At 43.1% G+C, this 25,794-nt stretch overlaps 1 protein-coding gene across 3 annotated transcripts; it reads left to right on the top strand.

The window, feature by feature from the left end:
- The first annotated feature begins 8,487 nt into the window (after window positions 1-8,487).
- Window positions 8,488-19,985, top strand: LOC138214462 (trafficking kinesin-binding protein 1-like). Of its 3 annotated transcripts, none has more exons than XM_069176109.1 (17): window positions 8,488-8,589; window positions 9,529-9,605; window positions 10,111-10,227; window positions 10,540-10,640; window positions 10,792-10,897; window positions 10,980-11,058; window positions 11,128-11,258; window positions 11,356-11,430; window positions 11,552-11,689; window positions 11,769-11,845; window positions 12,587-12,835; window positions 13,021-13,301; window positions 14,773-14,891; window positions 15,436-15,643; window positions 15,737-15,842; window positions 16,402-16,527; window positions 17,589-19,985. In XM_069176109.1, exons 1-17 carry the CDS (start codon window positions 8,508-8,510, stop codon window positions 18,181-18,183), a joined length of 2,667 nt encoding a protein of 888 aa, XP_069032210.1. In that variant the 5' UTR covers window positions 8,488-8,507; the 3' UTR covers window positions 18,184-19,985. The 3 variants fall into 3 exon arrangements, with proteins under 3 accessions (XP_069032210.1, XP_069032211.1, XP_069032209.1); XM_069176110.1 differs by having other exon boundaries at window positions 13,024-13,301; XM_069176108.1 differs by having other exon boundaries at window positions 10,980-11,258.
- Window positions 19,986-25,794: the final 5,809 nt, after the last annotated feature.

The following is a 25,794-nucleotide window of genomic DNA, read 5'->3' on the forward strand; positions in this document are numbered from 1 at the left end:
AGTCTGTATTCAAGAAATAACCAATGGACTTTGCTTAAAATGACAGGATTACTTCCGGATATGTCTTCTCCTCTGATTTCACCACGAGTATCTCAGTAGCTATATGAAAAAGAATCCTTTCAGGCTCACAGGAAGCTGCTTGCCAAAACAAATAGATTTTTCTTTTAAATGGTTCTGCCCTGAGGTGATTAAATGGTTTATACCACAGTTGTTTTTACTCTTTTTGAGCTTTCACTGACATAATTTACAGGTCAAGGACAGAAGATGTCATGTATTGCACTGATATATTCCTCTGTGATAGTTACATACATGATTACAAATCAAATGTAACACACACAGTTCTGGTCAGCCAACAAAATAAAAGAGTTCTGCTATATTTACATTATCCCAAGTTATAAGTTTAAGATATTACAACTGGTTTGAAGTCTGTGGCAGGTGATGCCTGGCTGCATACAGGCCCTACAGGCCAGTGTATGTCCTGTTAAGATTGATTAATCGGCTACATGATTTAAACACTGATTGCATTGTGTTACTAAAAGGTCTGTCTTCTGCAAGTGATCTAATGCTTGTGAGCTGATGTCATAATGTAGACAGTAATGTACTGTAACAGATTTTGAATCCTGACTCCTCCCTGTTACCAAAAACAGAAATCTCTAAGTTAACAACATTAAAGAACAAACAAGAATCAGCCAAGAGTAGCAGAAGATGACTGTGAACTCACTACTGACAACTGTGAGAAAATAAATAAAATAATGTTTTGTTTTGATAGTTTTCTCTCATTTTGCATTCATTCAGTCGGTTTATGAAGACGAGGATAAAATACATTTAGAAAAGCATTTTCAGGTGGGGGAGAGAAGTGGCTGTTTGGGTTGAGTTATTTTGTTATTTGCTGGAGAACAACAGATCCTTTCTCTTCAGTCCAGCTTGTAAAGTGGGAGGGAAGCAGTGCAGATTGATGGTAATCTCTGTATTATTAGTATTAAACGATAAAAGATGATTTCATGTGTGGGAGCAATTGTGTTTTGTATGAAGAAGAAAGCAATTTCTTAGTTAAAAAATAAATAAATCATGCGTTTCCTATATTGGAGTAAATCAAAATTTAAACATTGAATAAAAGAAATCACTAAAAGCTCATAGATTTAAATATAATACACAGTTATTTGTTATGGGGTTACCCGGAACCAGTTTTTCTACTTTTCTTTTTTTTTTATCTCCGCTAAACGGCAAATGATCCATCCATGTTCGTAACCTGTCCCCTTCCTGTTATGGGTGCATGTGACGTCACTGATGTCTGGTCCAGAACGGGTTGGGTCCTGGTGTGGGTGTCTGAAAGGCAGCAGGGAGAAAAACCGTCAAGTCCATTGAAATTATCCAGGATGCAGCTAGAAATAAAGCGCTGCCCTAAAATTAAAAGCACAAAAAGCATACTCTACCTTTTCGCAATTAAATGAATACAAAATAATAACTAGTGACGGAAGTTTGTGGTTTGCATAACAAATAACTATATCTATATATACAGAACATAATTGGCAACACCTTTAAATCTTCAAGTTTAAATATGATTGATCTAAGACATGTTTGTCCATTATACTCTGTAGTTTTGGCAATATGATGTATACTTTGATAATCCTCTATTTACATTACATACATTCAGGCATGTACGACAATAATGCTTGCTATGAAAATATGCTCTAAAAAATATTTGATCCTTTTTTAATAATAAAATGAGGAAACAGATAAATTCCCACGGTGGTTCTTTTGTTACAATCCAGCCTAAACATGATCTCGCAAAAAAAGGATTTTATTTTGAAGGTCTGGGCCAGAAGTCCCGTTATCCCGCTCCTGCCTGCTTTGACGCTGATGAGGGAGGCTCCGTTCAGCGAGCGAGTGAAAGAGCACGGAGAAACAGAGGGAGATGGCTGAAGGGAAGGAGAAGTGGACCGGGTCAGGAGCGAGTTTGGAAACCAGCCTTAGGTGACCTTGATCATCTAGAGCTGTCGGCGCGGCGAAGACAATCCAGAGCGCACAGACACCACTGCGCTCCGCCCGGCCTCCGCGCGCACGCGCGCGCGCGCGCGCACACACACACACACACACACACACACACACACACACACACTGTCTGACTGACACTGATCATCCAAGGAGCATTTTGCAGCATCCGCCGATTCCCTCCCTGCAGAGTCAGTCGACTGCACCGGAGTCCCTCTCGGATTGTTTTTTTGACAACACACGTGGATCAGTCTACTTTGAGCGTGAGTATAAGCCTCATAAACGATTTTAACAGCGATGTCATGCATCATAAGGTCCGATGATCAGCCTCTTTCTGTGTCGCTAAGAGGACACGATGTATGAAAAACCCAGATTCGCATCCGTGACGCGACCCGACCCGCTGATGGAGATGAAGCCACACCCTCAGACAGCATTCAAATAACATCGTTTATGCCACATGCATGAATGACCCATGGCCTATTTACCACCTGCACTAGCAGCTCCCAGCATTTGCTGCAGGACAGTTGTAATATTTCAGACTACAGGTCATGTTTATATGCTTTGTAAGACATGTTACTGTTACTGCACCCTTGTTTTACTTCAGGTTTCTCTCTCCTCAGTGTTTGATTACAACAATATGGAAATATTAAACATAAAGACATTGCTTTTAATAACTATCTTACTCATCCTTTTGTTCCTAACCTGAGGAGGAAGAGTTTTCACAAGTTGACATACAGTAAATGGTTCAGTTGGTTGGGACCAGTGATCTGTATGTGTGTGATGTGTCAGACTGCACGACTTTTAATCCCAAATCCGCTTGTGCACAATAACAGTTTGAAATCATATTTCACCCTCAGATTATGTAATTTGAAAAGTGTTTTTGAAGCCAATTTTTCTCCGAAACGTTGGTCCAACAGCCAGTGTGAGTTCAGCAATCAGACCGCTGCAACAGGAAAGACGTCCCAAGGTTGTAGTGTCGGCCACACAGAGGACAGAGGTTGTGCCAAAGATGCACTCATCTATCACCAGATGTCGGTTTTCTTACGCAACTACGGAGGCGAACCACCTCTTCATGCAACTGGCTCACACGAACACTCGAGCATGGAGACCTTTTTTTCTGTTTCTATTTTTATTCTGCTCCCCAAACGACAGCGCTCGCTGTCTGATCTGACACTCAGGTGGATTTCATGAGCTCAATCTGTGCCGTGTTTACTGACAGCAACCTGCTGTTCCTCTGCAGCGACACACTGATTCCCGCAGTGAGACCAAGAGGTCACTGTGCATGAGCAGTGGTGTATTTACTTCAGAAAAAGAAGTTGAGATCACAGTACTGTCTGCGACTGTGAGGAAGGTCCTTCTTAAGTGACAGGGAGGTCAGGAGAAGTGGGATACAGAGTAGGCTAGCGGTTAAAAGATTTCTCCCTGTGATTTCCCGTAGCTGGATCAGTTAAGTAGAACACTCTCTATGTAATGTTATCATTAAGAAGTACTCGTAGAACCCATCTGCCTTCATATTGGTTTCCCGACAGATGAGAAGTGGTGTTTGCAGTGGATAGGCTGTGATGTATGCAGCTAGCTGGCAGGCAGCACACTGCAGAGTCAGCGTTTGAAGTTAAAGACTCTGTAGGGAAGGAGGGAAACGCATTGATTAGTGTGGACTTTGGATTACAGCCGTATGTACGACTCCTTAAAGGTGTCTGCTTCCCTCCATCCTGTCCTCTGTCCCCTCCAGGTGTCTGTCACCGCTGTCTCTCGTCTGTCCGGTGGCCCTGCTAACTCAGTGGAGCTCCAGCTCCAGCGGCCCATGGCCTCCGTCTCTCTCCACCAGTGAGAGGTGAGCCAAGCTGGCCTCCCCAGGCCCCTCCCTGCCCCTGGACCCAGACCTGGATCCGGACCCGGACCCGGACCCGGACCCCAATCAGCGGCACACAGACGAGGAGCAGTATGTAGCGGAGGGCGAGTACAGCCAGCCGGAGACACACCTGGCGCCCCCCGACTGCAGGGACGCTGAGACCATCACAGGTGCGTGTGTGTTTTTAGGAATTAAGATAAGAGGCTTTGATTCTGTTTATTATGGGTTTTTAAATGGGTTTTTTTTTCACACTATAAAAGAAATTTAGTATAGTTTGCAAGATGTAACTTCTTTTTTTTGTAATAGTGTTATCCATAAAATAGTGCTGCCTCAAAAAATGGTGTCATTTTACAAGCACAGGTACTCCCAATCCAAGTAGCCTTACATTCACAGATACAGGAAGCATTCAAATCCTTTACCTGCTGTAAGTTAAAGTAGTGAAACCAGTGTGTGAAGATACCCTGTTGGGAGTCCTGATTTCAAAATCGTACTTAAACCTGCAGTGAAGGACTTTTGTCTCCTACTTTTGCCAGTGAGAGTAATTAAAGAAACCCAGTTAACATGTACTTTTGTAATAGGCTCCATCTACTCTGTCGTTACTGTTGCGGCTGTGAAATGTTGCATTAATTGTGGGTAAATGGCGGATGAATTAAAGTGAAAAGGCGTCACAACCCTGCGACAAGTTTCACTATCAGAATTTGATCCGTTCGGTCAGATAACGTTTGTTAAACTGTAAGTTAGCTGCCTTTGGAGCATGCCCAGTATGCATTCATCCACCAGTGCGGGAATGTCTCACCAGACACCAGATTTAACAAGTCTGTTTTTAGTGAAATACAGAGATTCACCCTGCAGTGATTGGATTCATCTGCATTCTTTGAAGTTGTTTGGCTTGACTGTAACAAACTATCACTTATAAGTAAAAGTCCTGCACTATGGATTAAAGTAAAAATACATAAAAGCTACAAATTGTATTCGTATTAAAAGTAAAAGTACTTGTTTTTCAGAGAAATACCGCCTGTAAAATTTAAAAAAAAAAGGATTTTTATACTGTTGTTTTGTGTTAGTGTGTTGGTATCATTTTAATGTTGCAGCTGATGAAAATAAAGCTTCTGTCAGATCAAATTATAAAAATGTAATGTTAAAACTGAATGCTGTATGATCAGTATTGATATCAACCAAGAAAATCTCGACCTTCAGGGGTCTAATTAGGGGTGAGCTCAGACACAAATAAAATATTGTGCCCTCCTCTTCCTCTCTGTGTTGTTCAGATGTGTGCAACAGTACCGACCTGCCAGAGTTCGAGATCATCAGTCTTCTGGAGGAGCAGTTGCCGGTGTACCGGTTGCGGGCTGACACCGTCTACGGCTACGACAACGATGACTGGCTCCACACGCCGCTGGTTGCCCCGGACACCAGGCTTGACCTGACCACTGAGCAGATCGAAGAGACACTCAAATACTTCTGTAAGTCTGGAATCTGCTAATTATTCAAAGTATAAGTGTTCAGTGTAAAAGTAGTGGATGAAAAGTGGGAGGATTTTATCTTAGTGTATATACATGGAGGGTTTGGGACATGAGATGATGCTCTTCTTAACGCTCTTAATCCTTGAGGTTATATTAAAAGAGGAATGATACGAGTCTTGAAATTGGATACGTAGCCTGCATCCAGTAGTCCTGAGATTTCCTAAAGGACTTTCTTATCTCAAATGGAGTGTCTGAGTGTCATTAATTCTTTTGGATAATTACTTTGCATCCTGATTGTGAGTATCTGTCCTTGGTTGACATTAAAACAGATAACGTCCCCGCAACATCACTACATTGTCTTTTATTAACATCCATTTTTGCTCTCTGCAAGCTATATCACTACTCTGCCTAAAACACTGGCTACACAAAGGCTTCATGAACAAAGAGAGGAGGCTCAGAGAGTGAATGAGGACAGCACTGACTCTAGAGGCGTTCTCACATTAAACATTCATCTTAATGCTTGTTGTTAATTTATTACATTTTGCTTGGAATGCTTTGATGATATTTGAAAACCTAAAAACACCTTTAATGCATTCCAGCTTTATTAACACAGATTTTAATCTGTTTTGAGTAGTCCGTCTGCACACCTGATACTTCCTGGTGTGATTGGAGTGTACAGTTAAAAGTACATCAGTGAACACACCCAGGATGCATTGAGATCCGATCTGATGAGGCCACATTTGGAGGTGGTCTGGGACGCATGTGGCCATTTCTTTTTTTTTTTTAGCTTGTTTGTGTATGTAAGGAATATCAGTCAGAGGCAGAACAATTAATGATATGATATGCTGATGACACTACTCTGTTAGCAAGTACTGCAAATGAACTGGAGAATCTGATTGAAAGAGTAAAAGTAGAGAGTGAAAAGTTTGGCCTCTTTCTAAATGTAAGCAAGACGAAGGTGATGATTGTCAACCAATGTGAAGAGAACCCATCCATGCATGCAGGAAACGACGCAATTGAAGTAATAGACCATTTCAATTACCTTGGGTCAATGATATCGAACAAAGGTGGTTGTTCCACTGAGATAAAACGCAGACTTGCAATGGCAAAATCATCAATGTCTGCTATGAACAAGATATGGAAGGACAGACGCATCAGCAAAAGAACAAAGATCAGACTGGTCTCCACTTTGATTTTCCCGATTGCAACATATGCATGCGAAACTTGGGCTATCAATGCTGCAGATCGGAGAAAACTTTAAGCATTTGAGATGTGATGTTGATGAAAGCTTCTGTGCCTTCCTTGGACAGCCAAAAGGACCAACAAGAATGTCCTGCTTGAAATTGGAGAAAAAAAGAATCTCTTCAAAGTGGTTGCAAAACAAAAACTGCAAAATTTTGGTCACATTGCCAGGCGTGAAGGAGACAATCTGGAAAAGCTGATTATGTTTGGTAAAGTGAAAGGGAAAAGAAGCAGAGGAAGACGAACACTCCGCTGGACAGATGGAATTACAACTCTCACAAAGAAATACATTTCTTAGCTGCTACATCAAAGCTCAAAACTGCTATGAAAGGAGAAACTTCATGAAAAAGGTCACGAATACTCAGATATGAGTAGAACGACGACGTATATAAGGTTTCCTGGGTCACATTGGAAGACCTCTTACTCAGCTGACCTACTATGAATAAGCAATAAATATAAATGCAGCTTCACGTTCCTGTGTTCGTATCTGACCTCTGCTTCCCTGCGTTACCGTAACGTTACAGCAGGTTCCTCATTTTTGGAGGTTTATCCTTTTTCTTTTAGTTAATCTCGTGTAACTTCTGACACACATCAGACCCACAGAATCAGAGCTCAACCAGCTGGAGCAATTAAATAATCTGATCCGAACCAATCGGTGATTCCAGTTGGGAATTACAAACTCACTGAACTGTGTTCAGACATTTACAAATGTGAAATACGTCGTGTGTTTTAACGACGGTTCATTGAAATAAGGCTGCTGTGAGCGAGGACGTGTCATTTTGTTAACTGCCCATTGTTTCAACTCCTCTCATTTCTGTTCATGTTCCTGTGCTTATTTACTTGTATATTTTTGTGATGTGTGCAAATAAGGCAGGGAAGTGAGATCCGATGAGAAGTGGTCATTTGGGACACATTTGGGTCGCTGTGATCCAGTCATGCCAGGATTGATTCTAATATCAGGGGTGTACAGGGTCACTGTGTGCAGCATGCATCAAATAATACCTTTTATTTGCCTTTTGGCTGTCTGATACATATGAATATGATACTCCTTGGTAAGATCTTTTCTGATCTATCACTTTTATTATAGTTTGTCCTTTTACTGGTTTGATATAACTGACACTGTAGACTCCTTCCACAAGGTGGAGCCCATAGTCTGCTTACAGTCTTGGTGTTAACACTGTTATCTGAATGTCAGACAAAACAATGCCTGTACTCGGTCTCTTGCATGGTTGTAATAGACTGAATTTGATTATTTTTCCTTTATTTCCCTGTAACATTAGATTGGTTCAGAGAGTTAAGTTCAGTTCTGTGTTGTTCATTATGGATTTTATATCATCTCATGTATTTAACTAGGTTTCATATTTTGGAGTTCAGATATTCCAATTCAGATATACTTAAGCTGTACATTGTTATTATCTTCATTAGTTTAAGTACTCGTGTTAGAGGTAACCTGTATCTGATTGCATCCTGATCAGTGGTGTAGAGTGAGAATGAATGTCTATGCATTTGTCGCGGGCTTGTTTGTGGGTGAGGGTCGCCATGGTAACAGCTGCTGTATGCATATTTATGTTTAGCGGCCTTGTACAGAGCGGAAGAGAGAGGAAGTGGGGTAACGAGAGAAAGGTGGAAAAGAGAGAGATGTGGGAGTTTTAAAAACACTTATAAACAGAGAGAAGAGTCCACACATGCAGCTCACCTCTATTGATTGGCTCCATCTTCCTTCCTGCATCCTTTCCTGTCCAATCAAAACACGATTTCCACTTCTGTTTCAGTTCCGCAGCTGTAGAGAAAACAGACTCGCCTCCCTCGCGCTCACTCACAGGAGTGTCCATTTGGGCGGAGGATAATTCAGTATCCGGGCCTGTTATGCAGCAGCTGAGCAGTGGGAGGGAGGGAGATAGAAAGTGAATGGATCAGTGTTTGGAGGTGGTCATTTCTGCTCGTCGTAAAGGGAGGAGATGGACAACAAAAGCGGGATGGGGAGAATAGCGAGGGATGAATGTGGACTGGAGGACTGGTACTGTAGGGAGGACAAGAAAGGTGACGTACATGTCGAGAAAAACAGAGAAGAGGCTTGTTTATATGAAATTTAAAATGTGATCACTTAGATTTCTGTTCGCAGTAGACTAAAGCTGACCTTTATAGCTTGATATGTCCCTGTTACAGGTTGTTTAGTGACTGCAGTATATTAGTATTTTTTTTATTTCAGGATCTCCAACAATGTCAAACCGTCTTTGTACATTTACTAGTAAATAGTGGTTTACTACAGGTTGTCTGTAGCTTTACTCTCCTTAATAAGAGGGATTTCTTGAAGCTTACCAGCTTTGAATTTGCTCTGTTGTGATACATCAACCCTCAGCACGCACACACAAATTCCCATGGATCATTGTTGTGCCTGTATGAGTCAGAGTGGATCATAATTTTAACTGTTGTTGCTCTTTAGATAGATAGTTATTTTATTAATCCCACAAGGGGAAATGTTTTCGCTACAGCAGCATTATAGGTACAAACATTATAAACATATGAGCTTCCAAGGTGCTTTGATTTCATTATTTTGCACTTTTTAAAACACTAACAGGATTACCATCATGCATTCAATAACTGTGTACAGCATGATATCGATGAGAGCTCTGGAGTCGATGAGATCTGTCACCCCAGGCAGCAAACTGCTGTGCACCATGGAAAACAGTCCTTTCCCCTTTAACACAGCCCTGCTCTCACACACGCAAACTTTGTATCATTGGTGATGGAAGTGTTGCATCCTAAATGCGACCTGCCCACCACTTCTGAGAGGACGACTTTTAAAACTTTGTGTTACATAATGCAGCGGTGTGTGCGTGCCATCGTACATGTTGCTCTATCACAACTGAAGTGATGAGGAAATAGGTCATTTGCTGCAAAGTCTGCAGGTTCAGTTTTGAGCTGTATGTCTTTTCTAGCCTTTATCTCACCGTGTTTGTGTGTTTTATGTTTCCACAGTGCTATGTGCAGACAGAGTGGGCCAGATGACAAAGACCTACAATGACATTGATGCTGTCACACGTTTGTTGGAGGAGGTGAGCCTTTCTATTTTTGGCTCTTCTATCGGTGTACCTCAAAGCTGCACTAGGAAGGACTTTGTAATCAAACTAACTCCCAATGCGATGCTGCACCAGAGAGGATGCTGGGATATGGACATGCCCAATATGACTGAACAGGATTATTATTATTATTAATTACATTACATTTAGCTGACACTTTTATCCAAAGCGACTTACAACACACTGATGATACACCATCGGGAGCAATTTAGGGTTCAGTGTCTTGCTCAAGGACGCTTGGGCATGTGGACAGGAGGAGCTGGGGACTGAGCCACCGACCTTCTGATTAGTGTTCAACCCACTCTACCGTCTGAGCCACGGCCTCCCTAGGATAAATTTAGTTTACTTCTCTTCTCTTCCTCTTCTTTCTTTCCTCTTCGTTATCTCCTTCTCTTCCTCCTTTCTTTCTCTTTTCTTCCTCCTCTTCTCTTTCTTTTTTGTTCCTCCTCTCTTCCTCCTCCTCTTTTCTTCCAACCAATAGAAAGAGAGAGATCTGGAGTTGGCTGCAAAGATCGGCCAATCGCTTCTTAAGAAGAACCGAACTCTGACTGAACAGAATGATTATTTGGAGGAACAAGTGGGACAAATCACAGAGGAGGTCTGCACACGCACACGCGCACACACACACACACACACACACACACACACACACACACACACACACACACACACTCACACGCACACACTCACATGCACACGCACACACACACACACACACACACACACACACACGCACACGCACACGCACACGCACACACTCACACGCACACACTCACATGCACACGCACACACACACACACAAACACACAAACACACAAACACACACACAGCGTCATTGTTACTCACTGACTCTTGACAGGTATGTTGGTACCACATGCCCATGTGTTGAACAGGATCTGTCCTCTTCCAGGTGGCCCAGCTACACCATGAGCTGAACCTGAAGGATGAGCTGCTGCAGTTTTACACCAATGCAGCAGAGGAGAGCGAAGACGAGTCCAGCAGCTCCCCGACGTGAGCTTCCTCTCTTTGCTACCTAATGTCACTCCTACTGTCTAAAGATACAATCATTTACCACTTAGAGGCGTAAAAACAGACGCAAATAAACTAATAATGAGCACAGAGAGTCAAATATCATGCTCACTCTGTCTCTATCGGTTCAAAGGGGGAAGAAGAGCAAAGTGGAAGCAGCTTCAGGAGGCTTTGTGAACGACACACTCAATAGGAAACTCAAAGAGCTGGAGGAGGAGAACCTTTCTCTCCGCTCGGAGGTATCACACACTAACAGCAGCATGCAGTGAGAAACAGCAACAACTCTGAATATTTTGTTTAATCATGGATGTCTACGTGCAGGCTACCCATCTGAAGTCAGAGACCGAAACGTACGAAGAAAAGGAGCAGCAGCTTGTCAACGACTGTGTGAAAGAACTCAGTAAGTTTTGCCAAAGTTTTATGTACGCGTCCCAACTGACCTTAACTGTGACTGCCTCGTGTTGTCCAGGGTTGTCCAGTCTCCAGATCTCTGTCATAGCAGAGGAACTGGCTCGGAAGACAGAAGATGCGTCCCGACAGCAGGAGGAGATCACGCACCTCCTCTCTCAGATAGTAGACCTGCAAAAGAAAGCCAAATCTGTGAGTGCATGCAGACAAACACATTTCAATTTGAGTTATTATTGGTTTAATATTATATTGTCGTGTTGCTAAGTCAAAGCTGCGTATGTGTGTCCAGTTTGCAGTGGAAAACGAGGAGCTCTCTCAACACCTGTTGGCAGCTAAAGATGCACAAAGGCAGCTTACAGCAGAGGTAACTTTCCTCGCTTGCAAACCAATGACAGTTTGTGTACTGTGAACACTGTATTTCTCTGAGTGTTGTCATGACAGCAGGCTGTTTATAGAATTTGATTTTAATCTCTTCAACACATCAGCTCCAGGAGTTGGAGGAGAAGTACTTGGAGTGCATCGAGATGCTGCATGAAGCTCAGGAGGAGCTGAAGAACCTGAGGAACAGAAACTACCCTGCAGGAACCCCCCGCCGCCACCACCCGCTGGGCCTGTACCCCATGGTGAGGGTGTGAGGGTGTGTTTGTGTGTCTCTGGGAGTATGTATCATCTTCCTTTCCTTAAAGAGTTTTGGTATTGCAGGATTCTCTGGCAGCTGAGATTGAGGGAACGATGAGGAAGGAGTTGAGTCTGGATGACCCCGAGTGTGAGGAACAGAAGTAAGTACTCTTGAAGAACTTAACACCTCACTGTATTGTGCACAGTAGAGCATCAGTGTAAGCTGCATTCTGTTTTTTATACAGTCCAGTAACACACCAATGCGTGTAATACACCCGTCGGGCCACTACAGGACACCGTTGTCAGTGTCACGTGAAGCCAACAAAAACCATGTGGTTAGGTTTAGTAAAAAACTACTTGGTTATGGTCATAAAAAGATCATGGTTCGGGTTAAAATCATAGATGGTATAGAAAAGTGGACATAGCTTCCAGGTTCTGAAAAATGAAGCCAATGCCGAAGTGATTTAAGCTGCTATACCACCGAGGGCCACTAGGGGGTTGACTCTGGCTCTACCATTCAACTTCTCATAAAATACAAAGTCGCAAAAAAATGTGGGCGAGTTATTTCGGTGTTGTTAGCTAATCACTCCTTATTATTAGTTTAAAATCTTATTATCTGAAAATAATCCCATCATTACTACAAAATAAACTTCAAAAAGCTGTGTTTTTGCGGACATGTCTGTTTGATTGACAGGCCCGTGGTGAAGTCAGGGTACAGCTATCAGTGGGTGGGACGTAGTATCGTCGGGTTTCCAACAAGATTGAATCAGATTCCCAAGCTAATATAACTTTTTTGGCCAAGAAAGAATTTCAAAAAAGAATCGAAACCGGTGTTTGTTAGATATAAACATTGAATTAAAAAAAAGACCAAGAGAACAGATTAACTACTTGTGTCTGTGCAGGACTCATCGGAAGCGTGTGTTTGAGACGGTGAAGAACGTTAACCAGACGGTCCGTCAGCGCTCACTGACTCCAACCAGCGCCAACATCCCGGGCTCCAACCAGTCTCTGTCGGCGCGGACATCGCCCCAGTCCAGCGGCCTCACCACACCTCACTCCAGTATGTATGGAGGAGACAACAGCGGAGACAACGTCGCCCTCGACAACCGAACACAGAGCATCCTGATGGAGACAGCATCCAATCAGGATAGGTGAGAATGAGCGGGCCAATACAGCTCATAAATTAGACAGAATAGCTGTTCTCGTGTGAAAAAGTGACTTCGTAAAGAGGATTAGTCAGTGGTGTCGTTTGAGGAACATTTTCCTCTTTTTTCAAGAGTAATTTATTGAAAAACATCTTTGTCCTTTGGTGTCTGTTTCTTTCCTGCTCTGTCAGCAGCACCGAGGGCCGAGAGAAGAAGGTGAGCGGGGCTGAGGACCTGCGGCTGGCCCTGCGCCGCCTGTCTCTGCGTCGACAAAACAACTTGAGCGAGAGGCGTTTCTTTGAGGAGGAGAGAGAGCGGAGGAGGGGGGGACATACCGGACTGCAGGACGCCCTGGGCCAGGAGAGTGTAATGACCCCGTCTGAAAGCATCATGTCCCTGGGGAACCTCCACGTTTGGGCCTCACGAGGGCCCTACCTCCCTGACAAACTCCAGATCGTCAAACCACTCGAAGGTGAGGGAGAGAGGGAGCGCGGGACGAGCTGCACAGCGGGGAGGGACTGGGAAGGGGAGCAGCACCGAGGGGTCGGGACAAAGAAAGGCAGCAAGCGGGGCTTGGGGGCTGAGGGGGAGAGGAGCCAGGAGACCCGGCATGGGCGAACGCTCGAAGGGGAGAGGGAGAGAGACTGGGGCTGGGGGAGGAAGACCGGAGCGGGGATAGAGAGGGAGCGAGGAAGGAGGTGGGCCAGAGACCGAGCAGGGAGCAGGAAGATGAGGAGTGCGCAAGAGAGTAAAGGGACGCCTCTGTCGCTGATGCTCTTCAACTCGCTCTGGTCTCTGATGCATCATCACAAGTCGGGCAGCTTCGCATCTCCACACAGCTATTACAAAGACACACAGCCCAGAGGGTGGTTGTAGAAACATACACATGGTTAGACAGAGGAAGAGGCACTCTGCTCATGACATGCATCACTTGCTGCTGTTCTTTTATTAACTTTGACCTAAAAGGGAAAACAAACATAAACATGGGACAGCAGCACACTAGATATACGTATGCTCTGAACTTCTTAGGCCAGAGATTTAATGTCTCTGCTGGTGCTTTTACGTTGACAGCTGATTGTGAACGCAGAAAGAGTCAGTGCAGCGTTTTTATCATTCCCTCTCTGTTGATTTAACTTCTTTTGGCCTGTGCTGCCCTCTGCTGGTAGTATTTTATACTCCATTTAAACGCACTGTGTACCATTATCCTTAGAGGTCCTGCTATTATTTGTCTTATTTGTTAATGTGCATTCTTCCTATCTATGCTTTGTTCTCCTTGTGTTTCATTATTATTTATTCATGACCTCCTATGTTTTTTCAGTTTTTCATTGTTCCTTTGCACCTCTTGCTGTGTCAGTTCATTAGTTGTTATTAACAGTTGTGGCTGGCTAATAAAATCATTTTCTCGTTCTATTTTGTTTCTCCATTTCATTTCATTTTCACATTATTCCTCTGCTCTCTGTATTCATCTTTGTCATCCTGATTACTAAAACCTATCCTGTCTTCCTCTTCACTTGTTTTTTTTTTTTTTTTTTTTTTCATGAATATGTCCACTAGACAGACATTAAAAATATGTTATTAGCATTCACTTCTTATATAACTGCCATTTGTAATTATTTTGTTACACAAGTTGCAGTCTTTATTAGCCTAAATTAGACAATTCTGTCTGTGATGTGCTGTTTACTTTTTGGAGTAGAAAAACTGTCAATATGTCCCCGCAACAATATACAGAACCATTTAAAAGAACCAAAACATCATGATTTTATACTAATTAATGTAGTGAGGCCTTTACTGCATGGCACGTGACACTGCGATGCTAACAGGTATATTCAGGAAAACTACTGGTGATGATAAAAGTGTTTGGTGCTTGAATGTGTTATAAGATCAGGAACTGAAGTTACAGTATAGTCCAGTACATTGTAGTTATATTCACTTCTCTCCAACAGGCTCTGCCACCCTGCACCACTGGCAGCAGTTAGCGCAGCCTCACCTCGGTGTGATTCTGGACGCCCGGCCAGGAGTTGTGCCAAAGGGCTACAGACCGCTCGAACTGGAGCTGGAGCAGGTCTGTCTGTGTGTGTGTGTGTGTGTGTGTGTGTGTGTGTGTGTGTGTGTGTGTGTGTGTGTGCGTGTGCGTGTGTGATTTCTGAGTCCTTATTAACACTGATCATTCAAATACATCTCTGTATGTGTACCACATCTACAGCTGTGTTTGTGTGACAGGTTGCACACTGCAAACAATATCAGGTCCTCTTTTACTGTAGATATTTGCAGCATCAATGAAAGCAGAACACAGTAATGTTCAGTAAAATACTACTTTTCTTCTTGATTATATCAAACAGCCGTCCGTCTCCCTTCAACTTTCTGCTATATCACAATTAGTAGGAGAAGAGTCAGGAGAGCACAGTGATGGATAAAACACATATTTACCAAAACAGCTGAGGGAATTTGCTCAGATAGTTGTGGGATAATTTCACATGTAGAGGGGTGTGTTCATACAGCATTACTTTATTTATTACTACTAAAAGTACTCCTTACTGAACTCCTGTTTCTGTCCATTCGAGTGTTAATAGCTGTGAATTTGGATTTGGGCTCTTCTGTGTCTGCAGGTTTACCCATGGGGCAGCTTCGAGGAGGACGAACCAGGAGAGCAGTACTTCCAGAATCTACCCACCTCCTCAGCTTCCGCCTCCCCGGCCGTGCCCACCACCTCCAGCACAGCAGACCCCAACCTTGGGCAGCCTCCAACCAGCCTCGCTCTGCCTTCTCCGCCCTCTCCATCGCCGTCACCACATCTCAGCAACACCGACGCTCTAGGTGAGGACAACACACAGTACATTTACATGACATTGAACATGACTGTAAACCCTGTAAAGTGTTTGATGTTCATCATGTTTATGTGACTTTCAGCTGCATACTACCCAGGAAAATGCATGGCCCACACCAGCTCTACATACACCTTCACGACCTGTCGGATCCTCCACCCAACTGATGAGCAGACGCGGGTCACACCGAGGTAAATAAAATCACTGACACACAACACCTGCTCTTGCTGCGTGCATCACAATTCCTCCATAACCAACGACTGCAAAGTTTTTCTTCTTCGCTAAAGGCACCATATATTAACATCAGCTTCATTACAATACTAATAATGAACCGGTACATTTCTATAAGCCGTTTTTCCTTCTCTCCTGAACGGTGGATGCTTTAAAGTGCAACTAAAACACGTATTTTGTGACATTTCATATATTGCAATATCACTAAAATTTTAAGCACAAACATCAATGCAGTTTAAGAATATAATGTGGTTTAATAATCATCATTTTGTTTCAATGTCATGCTTGTAGAAGCCTACATTGCGCTAAATCTGCACTCAGTCTGAATGTGACTAAATCTCAAGACAAATTTAGGTGGGATCGAGTCCAGACAACAACATTTAGTCATTTTTCTGCTAGACGGTGGGAAGGTACTAAATAATACATGCCGGTGCTTATGGTTCAAACATCCTCTGTGCACAGGAGAATAAATTCAGAAAGGAGTAGCATCAGTGTCTCTCTTTTACTTCCTCTTTAAAGTCTGAACCCGGTTCCTACGTCGTCCTCCTGTGTGATGACCAGCACTCTGTTGGGTACTCCTGCTGCTACTCCCTGCACGTCACGCAGGCTCGGTCTCAGGCCCTCTGAATCCTCAACTAACCTCAGGCAAGGCACCACATATGTGACATTTTCAGCTACAAATAAATATATTTTTCTTCCTACTTCCTACAGCTCATTGTTACCTCATCACGTTTATAAAGCCATTCACAATCATTGTATATCACACTGAGTCAAAGCAAAACATTCAAGGTGTGATCAAAAAGCTCAGAGATGGCTCCTGTTGTGCAATAATGAAGCGCAGCCCGGTGATGCACATGCAGATGGTGGAAGCTATAACCTTCATGAGTAGTATTTCAAGCTTTGTCACTTGATCAGCATCAGCACCTGAATTACGCACATTTTTGTGTCCCCTTGTATGTGCACATTTGCAGTTTGAATATGGACTTGAAATTCGAGCAGAGAACACATCAAATTTTCAAGTTTTCAAGTTTTGGGGAACAGAAAGATGATGCAGTGGGAGTAGGGAAGAGATGATGGTGTCGATTCAGGCAAGAAATTAATGCGTTTTCAAAGTGCTGTGAGCAGGGGCATTGTCATGTTGGAGAAGCAAAGTGCCATCTGATCCTGGTGGACAAATTGACAATAAACAACCCTACGAATGTGAAAGAAATCACACCTGGTGGCGCTCCGGAGCAGCTGACCGTCTTCTTTGGTCTTGGATAGTGACAATCTGCCCTTCTTGAAATGCGAATATGAATCAGAGCACCTATCTCGCCCGGCTCATTGCTTCACTGCCGTAGGCTTACTGAAGCATTTCAATTTCATGTACCGCTTTCCCAAGTCGGACACAAAATTTTATGTGCGCTTTCTGCTTAAGTCCACGGAGAAAACGCAAACGCACTAGTGGTCACAAAAATGTGTGTAACTCACGTGCTGATGTTGATCAAGCGAAGTAACTTTGAGGACTATCTCATGAAGGTTATAGCCACCCTGTGCTCTGTGTGCATCACTGCTGAGCTTCAGTCGTTCACAACAGGACCTTTTTGATCGCACCTTGTATAAGTCCACTTGCTTAAAGAAAAGTTCTGCTGTTTCAATGGTTCTGTAAGCAGATTGTTTGATTATGATCAACTTTTTGGACTCACAATTGTCCCCTGTCTGTGCAGAGATGCAACCCGCACCACCAGCACCTCCCTGGGGTTAGTGCGTCTTCTCCAGGAGCGCGGCATCTCAGCAGCCATGTATCACCAGAGCCAGGGCCTGGAGCACAGTCAGGGCAGCGGAGGAGTCCTGTTCAGCACCTCTATTGCCCCTAACCGGGCGCCCAATCCTGACCCCCTGCGCCCCTCCACCCCTCCAAACTCCCCCACAAGACAGGGAGCTTCAGCCCTGCCGACCTCAACGGGCTTCGACTTCAAGAGCCCCTCTTATGACAACTTCCTGGCCTCCAAACCGGCCCGTTCCATTCTGAAGGAGGTGACGGGGGGGATGAGAGGCAGACAGAGAGGGAGGGACTGCGAAAGCCAAACGGACGTGAGCGTGACCGTCCACAACCTCAACCTGCTGGACAAAGTGAAGCGGCTGGGTGTGGCCGGAGCTCCCGGGGGCCGAGCAATGAGTCCCAGTCCCATCCTGGGGCCTCTGGGTGGGCTGCGCAGATCCGGCTCCCCTTTTGGACCCGATGGAATGAGGAGGAACCGGAGTTATCCAGCCATGGTTGGAGCCAGCATGGCCATGAAAGCCCCGGGGCCCCAGGAGTAGTCTGGACTGCTGCTGGCCATCCGGGTAGCAGAGTAGGAGCCAGGCAGGGCCAAGAGCTGGCTGCTGAGCAGTCACCTGGAGCCCAAACACGGACTGACAATGTTCATACTGTACGACGACAAAGTGGCACTACTGACCCGTTTCTGATCACTACTGTGGTTCCACACAAACGTGCTCCACTCTTCAGTGCTTTAAGTGGTGAAGGCTTGAATTAACAGGAAAACTTAAAGGGTTAGTTCACCCAAAATACAATAAACACATTTTCTGACATACCACTGGTGTGTAGCCATGTATATACGGACGTTTTGCTTTTTTGTGCTCAGATTTTATGATATCGCTGAAATAAATTAATGAATTTAAGACTTTTCAGTCCAAACATTGAACATTTTCATTTAAAAACCGTTACGTAATCTTTAGATAAATATCTTGACAACGATTGGATGGACAGACATGCACGAGCTTGAATTTAATAACTGACGATCCTCTTGACTTTCTCTCTTGTTCTACCATGTCAGATTTTGAATTTCGCTTCACTTTTTTGCCCAAATTGCTACGAAACTGAAAACATTCCCATCAGCCTCAGATGTAAATTGGTTTGAGCGATCATCTGAGCATACTAACATCCTACATTAAGATGGTGAACTTGTACCAGTTAGATAGTTGGCCTGTTAGTGTGCTGATGTGAGCATTTAACTCTGAGCACTGATAACAGAGCTGCTGTTAGTCTTCACTTGACACAGTTATTTAAAAATCTGGACACATAAAACCAATTTTTATGTAATAACTTTTTACATAATTGGGTGAACTGAGCCATTAAAAACAGAATATATTAAAAGAGAGCTACTGAGATATCCACTAAGATTGGAGACTGACTCTGCTGGCTAGATGTAGTACTCCCACTCTTGCCTTGTTTCTGAAACACATCCACAAAATCCCACACACACACACACGCACAAGCACACACACACGTGCACACACACACACACACACACACACACACACACACACACACGCACACACAGGCACACACAGGCACTCACAGGCACACACAGGTGCACTCTGCTCAAGCTTCCATCGCACTTGTTGGCTATTTGTAGTCGCTGTAGCACTAAACCATGCCTTTCTTCTTCAACATTATTGGATTCAGTTTTACACCAAATACTTAAAATCTATCATCGTCACTCTCTTCCCTCTCACCTTTACCAAAATCCCTCTTGAAGTAATTATATGTGCGTGTGATCAGCCAGTTTCGATAAATCATTGAATGGATTTTATGTCAGTGTTAAAGATACTTTGGTTTTGTTTCCGAATTGGCCGTCAGATAGGAAAGTTGATGGTGCTTCCACAGAAGTGGACGGATCAATACGTTGCAGCCACAGCTCACAAAGAGGACACGGAGAGGGATGAGGGAAGGGACTGTGGCCAATCAGCCGTCCTGGTCGGAAGCTTTTGGGACATTTTCCTTAAGGTTTTGTCAGAAAAATGAAGCAATATAGTGCCTCAGCCTTTTGTGTTTAATGATTTATGCTCCTCATGCAGGTGTGAAGTAGCTCACACAACCATAGTTGCACTTGTATTTATTTTTAAAAATCCCATTGTGAGTTTAAAACTATTTTTCTTAAAAATCATGTTGTCTTACACACTGTATATACTATTCATCATTACTGGAATGTCAGTAATGACACACTTATAAATGAACTGTTATGTGTAGGACATAAACACGAACCACACATCACTGTAAGCATCGGGGGCGAGCATGTAATCAGGGTTTTTCCAAATAAAAAGTCATCGAACAATAACTTCATCTTTTCTTTTTTTTTCTCTCCACATGTATCACTCATGACCGCAGTAATAATGAGAAGAAAAAGAGCCCAAAACATAAAAATAATATTTACTCTCCTCCAGCAGATGGTGCTCAAAAATAACACATAGAGAGCATGTGAAGTACATCTTTGTGTTTATGCGTCGATCCACATTAGCGCAGTCATAATCCATTACCCCTCCACCATCTGTACCTGCTGCGCTGAGGGCCATGATAAGGGCGGCTTATTAAAACTCGACTGACCACGAGGTGACTAGAGGTGAGCAATAAGCAAAAGATGCCACAGCGGCAGGCGGGGAGGCTAATTGGAAGAAATGAAACTGCATGAAATATCACTTTCATGTTGGATATTTGTCATCGTACAATAACATTTTGATAATCCGATTTATCCCAAGACCAGATCAAACACCTCCAGAGCTGAAAGAGGAAATCCAACCTTTGGTGCAAACAGTCAGTACCAAGCTGTTTCCACTTCTGAACACATGAAAAAACAGACAGTATCAAATACACCCCAAAAGGTGTAGCAGAGGAGTTTAGCTACCAGTTATATTCAAGACAAATTGATATTTAACAGGATGTATAACAGTATGTTATTTAACTGGAAACACATTATTATAATCCATAACTTATCTCAACATCACTTAAAGTGACAAAGTTGTGTACGGACCAGTGCTGCCAGATGTAACGATCATATTTGTTCGATGTACAGTCAATAATGATAAAAATGCCTAAATCCTTTTCCCCCCTATGTCCGACATGCTATTGGGCCTTGTTCAGACTGCAAATCATATCCAAACCACATTTAGAGACATACACCAAAATAATTCTGCTGGCACTTTGGTGGGAGGCTTCTGTTCAGGCAAAGTTGGAAAGAATTTACCAGAAAAAAACTATTTATCAAGAAATATTTCAATTTGTCATGCTTCTGCATTAAAAAGCCACGTCACCAGCGCAGCTACGTGTACGTCGTTACGACAGCAACCCGTGTAGATCGGCTGGTGATGTCTGGACACAACTAAGCTAATCCACTCACTTGCAAATAACCATGCAGACAGTCTGTCGTAAAGATCTGATTTAAGAAACAAATCCGATTTGCCTGCAGTTTGAACAAAGCCAAAGAGCACATTTGGAACCAGTCTGATTATTCATCAAACTCTGAACATGTCAGCGATGCATTACATAAAACTGACTCTGGATCTTGTCACCAAGCTCTAAACTTTTTGAGTTTTGTTGTCAAACAAGCTTTTGGTGTGCATAACAAGTCCAGTTTGATTTACAGTGCATGTAACTTCTTTGATTACACACTAGACTGCACGGTGCATTATAGATGCTCGCCTGTGGTCAGAGCTCACTGCAGTCAACTTGTTAAAGAAATAACCTCGCTTTCACTCTCTAGTAGCACCTGTGGCAATAAGAGCAGCTGTGTTATTGGACTTCACCGAGAGATCCAACCAGCGTCGCCTGCATGAAACCGTTTCTTTTTCTTTGAATTTGCACTTGTTTTGGAAGTTTTAACTTCTGCAGTCATAGATTTTTTTTCTGTTAGTTCAGCCACAGTAGCTAACAGAGACCAGGTAACATAGCACGCAGCTTTTTCTTCTACTAAGAAGTCGCTTCACACACAAGTGAGTTGAAGAGCGTTGAAGTTTTGAGCTGTGTCGTTATCAATATGAAGGAACGTTTTGTGTCTTTTTCCTGTAAGTATGAAAGACTATGAATTTTTCACACTGCAATCAAAAAGCAGGTTTGTAAGTACAGATATAAGAAGTGAGAATAAAATTATTTTAATTGCAACAAATTATCCCTCAGTTATGTTGGTGTTGGTGACTGACTTGAGAATTTTGCTTAAAAAAACAGGCTCCTTGGTGTGTCACAATTGTGAATTAGATCTCTTTGGTTGTGAGTCAAAAACCTAACAGACATTCATTTAAATGTTAATCTTTAATCTTTAACTTTGGATGGATGGACTGACATTCAAGCACAAGCATACTTTAAAAACAATTCACTAGCTAGGACCCCGCCTCAGCCGAGGGCGAACCTTCATTAATTGAGGGAGATTAAGCCGGGGTGAGAGTTTCGCGGTTTGGGGAAGGCTTAGTTGAGGATCCACTGCGGCTCCCGGGCCTTGCAGATCCCCGAGATCTCCATGTGGGACGGAAGAATAAAGGCTATGAAACATGATAACCACAAGTGAAACGGTTTAACAAGAGGGAGGGAGGGTGGGATGCGGAAAACACGAACAGGCCGAGGTTTAAAGTGGGTGGATATTTATAGGAGTGTGGCCGGAAGTGGTGGAGTGGTTGAGGCGTGGTCCTGCTCCTGAAATTCAGCCAGAACTTTATCTCCAACATGTTTAGTTGCCCTTAAAACACAACACATCGGGAGGTGCATCCTGTTTAGTTCACTTATCATGTCTGATAGTTTACATTACTTATTTTGACCAACTCATACTGAAGGTCAGCTTACCAATAACCTCTGAATTAATTTGTCTTGACTTTTCTCTGGTGACATAGACCTTATATAAAATGGTGCCAGACTATTTCCTGCTGGGGTGCAGCTATTTCCTGAGCTGTGACGTTGTCAGGTTACAAATGGATACTTCAAAATAAAACTGCTGGCCAAGAAATAGTCTAGCAAATGGCCTGGTTAAGTCAGCAAAGGTCCAGTAAATCCAACCCAGTAAAATATTTGGTCAGCATTTTGAAATTTCCAGGCAGTCTTTCATTACTTTCCCAGTATTTTCCGTCAAGACCCAACTGCAGTTAGCAGAAGTAACGCTGTACCGCCAGCAAGCTGCCTGTTTGATTGACACCTCATTGAGCCAATAGGAGCTTCCATATCCTTTCCCCAGCCTACAAAAGCCAGCCAGAGTTGGTGTCCAACTGAGGTGGCTGCACCTTTTCTGTTGTTTACAGATCCAGCCAATCAGAAGTGACGTTACTGGTGATTGACACTTTGTATAGCCAATGAGATTGTGAGGATGAGGACACAAGGCTTCAGTGGGTGGATTCCTACCTGAAACAAATACATAAAGAAACTTGCTGCCAGTCAGCTGGGATAGGCTCCCCCGGGCTACACCCCCACCCCCCCCGTGACCCTGTTTAGGATGAAGAGAGTATAGATGATAGATGGATGCAGGGATTTGGAGACATAACAAGTGGTATGGTGAAAAAAAAAGAGTAATTTATATCAAAGAGAACACATCATCAAATGATTAACAACAACAAAGATGAGCGTCATAAAGTTTGTAAAATATCCATCAGACATTGTTTTTATGATAAAACTGTTAAAAACCAGCAAACCAAATCAATTTTTGCTGACATACAAGGTCCTGACTGGTACACCCTCACCACTCTTGTCACAGGGCCAACACAGAAAGAAACTTCTTTAACTCAGTACCAGTAGCACCTACAGTGATTCTGAATGTTGGGGATAAACTATCACCTTGTTTCCTTTCAAGAGAACCAAACTCACACTTGTGCTACAAACAGTTTAAGAACAGCTTTCAGTTTACTTTGGGTACAGCCTACACCATGGTGATGAGCTGTTTTAAGCAAATTTGATAGGAGAGTAGTATCATTCTTCCCAACTCTCAGCGGGAAAGCTATAATCTTTTTCAAAATGCCAAACTATGTTTTCATCAAGTTCAAAACATGTCATTGTGCTTCTGTCATCACTGTCTGTGCATCAAAGACGTGAAGGATTCCTGCTTTTACTTAAAGTTCTTCTGTTTCTGGTGCCAGTGAAATGCATTTGAATCATCTGAAGTCAAAGACAGGAAATGTTGGAGGCTGACAGGACAGAATGGGAGACGGTATGTTCAGCCAGTTTTGGGAAGAGCTCAGACCATCTGCTCGTCACCGTCGCTGGATCTTCTTCACAGCCACAGTCTCGGAGCTCACGTTGCTTCCATGAGCGTTGTGGCTTTTCCCATTAGCACACATCACCAGAGCACTTAGGCATGTAGTGCTCGAATCACTCCATGGAAGAAATGGCAATCTTCTCACATGTTTGCCATTTGACCTTTTTTATATCTCACACACACTTGCTGGTACACACACACATAGTGGAGACATTTACTGGCAGTCCCAGTGAAGCCTTTAAACCTTTCCAGAGCCTTTAACTCGGGAGTCTTTTGGCCTCAGCTCTTTAAACAAAAGCTGTCACTCAATTCCCATGGATCCGTATGACTCTCAAGTCTCTGTACATTTTCTGATTCAGGTGGGACCTCAGTCCATGCCCAAGTCGCTTAAATGCCCAATACGCACACAAACATATAAACACACGGCAAACTCTTTCTTTCCCTCAGGGCATCCAAAACCACCTCTGAATAATTCACCGAGCCTGCTTTGTTCATCGATCCTCCCTCTCTACCTCTCACTCACACCACACAGACACGTCTTTCACTTAACACGCTGGGGCCAGCAGCAGGATAATGGGCGTCATTCATTACAATTCACCACCACTGTGGATTTCTCCTCTTTCCCTCGCTAATACCTTCCAGAGGCTGAACTTTGTTGCCTCTTGTAACCGCTGGCTGGTCAGTGTTGTTGTTCTCGAGATAAGTGTAATAAAAAGAAGTAGAAAGACAAAAACACTTTAGAATTCATTCTTCTGTCTTTGTATACATGTATTTTCTTCATGCTGCATGTCTACATAGCAGTCTAAAATATACCGGACCCTCAGGAAGCTGTTATTGGCTCTCTAGAGGAGCCAAAAGCAATTAAGAGGATTTGTTTTTGGCTCCTCGACAGAGGAATTATGACGGTTTAATTTGGTGCCTGCCTAAATAATTCAATCCATATCAGTTTCTCCGGACGCTTCAAACCTTTTCAATATTTAGCAGACGTTATAGCTCATAATGATCCTGCCGTTCGTTTGAAGATATTTTTGAGCACTCGCCCGGGCTCGCTCCCTGAATGGATGCATTCACTGACTTTCATCTGTACCTTCTTTTTCTCAGTATTAGCGACTTCCTCCTTTACGTTCACCTTCCAGTAAAACCTGCATCATTACCCATAAACCACCATGTTCCAGCAGGGATTTTCCTTTCATCATTTAGCATCAGACAAATACTCTGACCTTTGACCCCGGGTTGGTTGACAGTGGTTTCTCTGAAATCGTTGTGTCATAATTTGTTTGTGGTGTATCAAATCATTTCTGTATGAATATCAGAGATGATTGTGAATTTTTCATGTCAAAACATTTAATTTATTAATACATGCAAGGCTTCACATAAAAGAAAACCAACCAGACATATGATCACTGGTGAATGTCAGCGCGCCTGCGAGGCTCTTTACTCAGGAATCTGCAGGCAGATTAAGGTCTTACCTCTCATGGTGATATGTACAAAGCATACAGACACGGTGATGTGAACATCTCTCCTCTACAAACAATACCCTGACAGAATCATATCTCCATTAATCTACAATATAAATCTTCATGCTGCAACTGACTGTGATCACTAACAATGTTTTGTCCTTTTCAATGAAGATGGTGCCTTCAACAAAATGATTGGAGGAGGACCAGATGTGACTCCCAAATATTCATTGAAGTATACACCTTATATTTTGTGGTTTCCTTAATGCATGTCAAAAAAATGCCTTGTCTCCTAAAAGCAACACTTTCTCTAGTAATTTATATTTCATAGAAACAAGTGACAACTCTGTCAAGGGTAGTTCTAGCAAAATAAAAGAGAAGGCCTCTTTTATAACTCCAGTTTTCTGATCCAACCAGGCTCCATCACCACAGTAGAAATCCAAAGTTGTTAAATGTTCCCACTGTCCAAT

Source organism: Embiotoca jacksoni, unplaced genomic scaffold (assembly GCF_022577435.1).
Source record: "Embiotoca jacksoni isolate LCO1_2020_lvr unplaced genomic scaffold, fEmbJac1.0.p SCAF_7, whole genome shotgun sequence".
Classification (NCBI taxonomy): Eukaryota; Metazoa; Chordata; class Actinopteri; family Embiotocidae; genus Embiotoca; species Embiotoca jacksoni.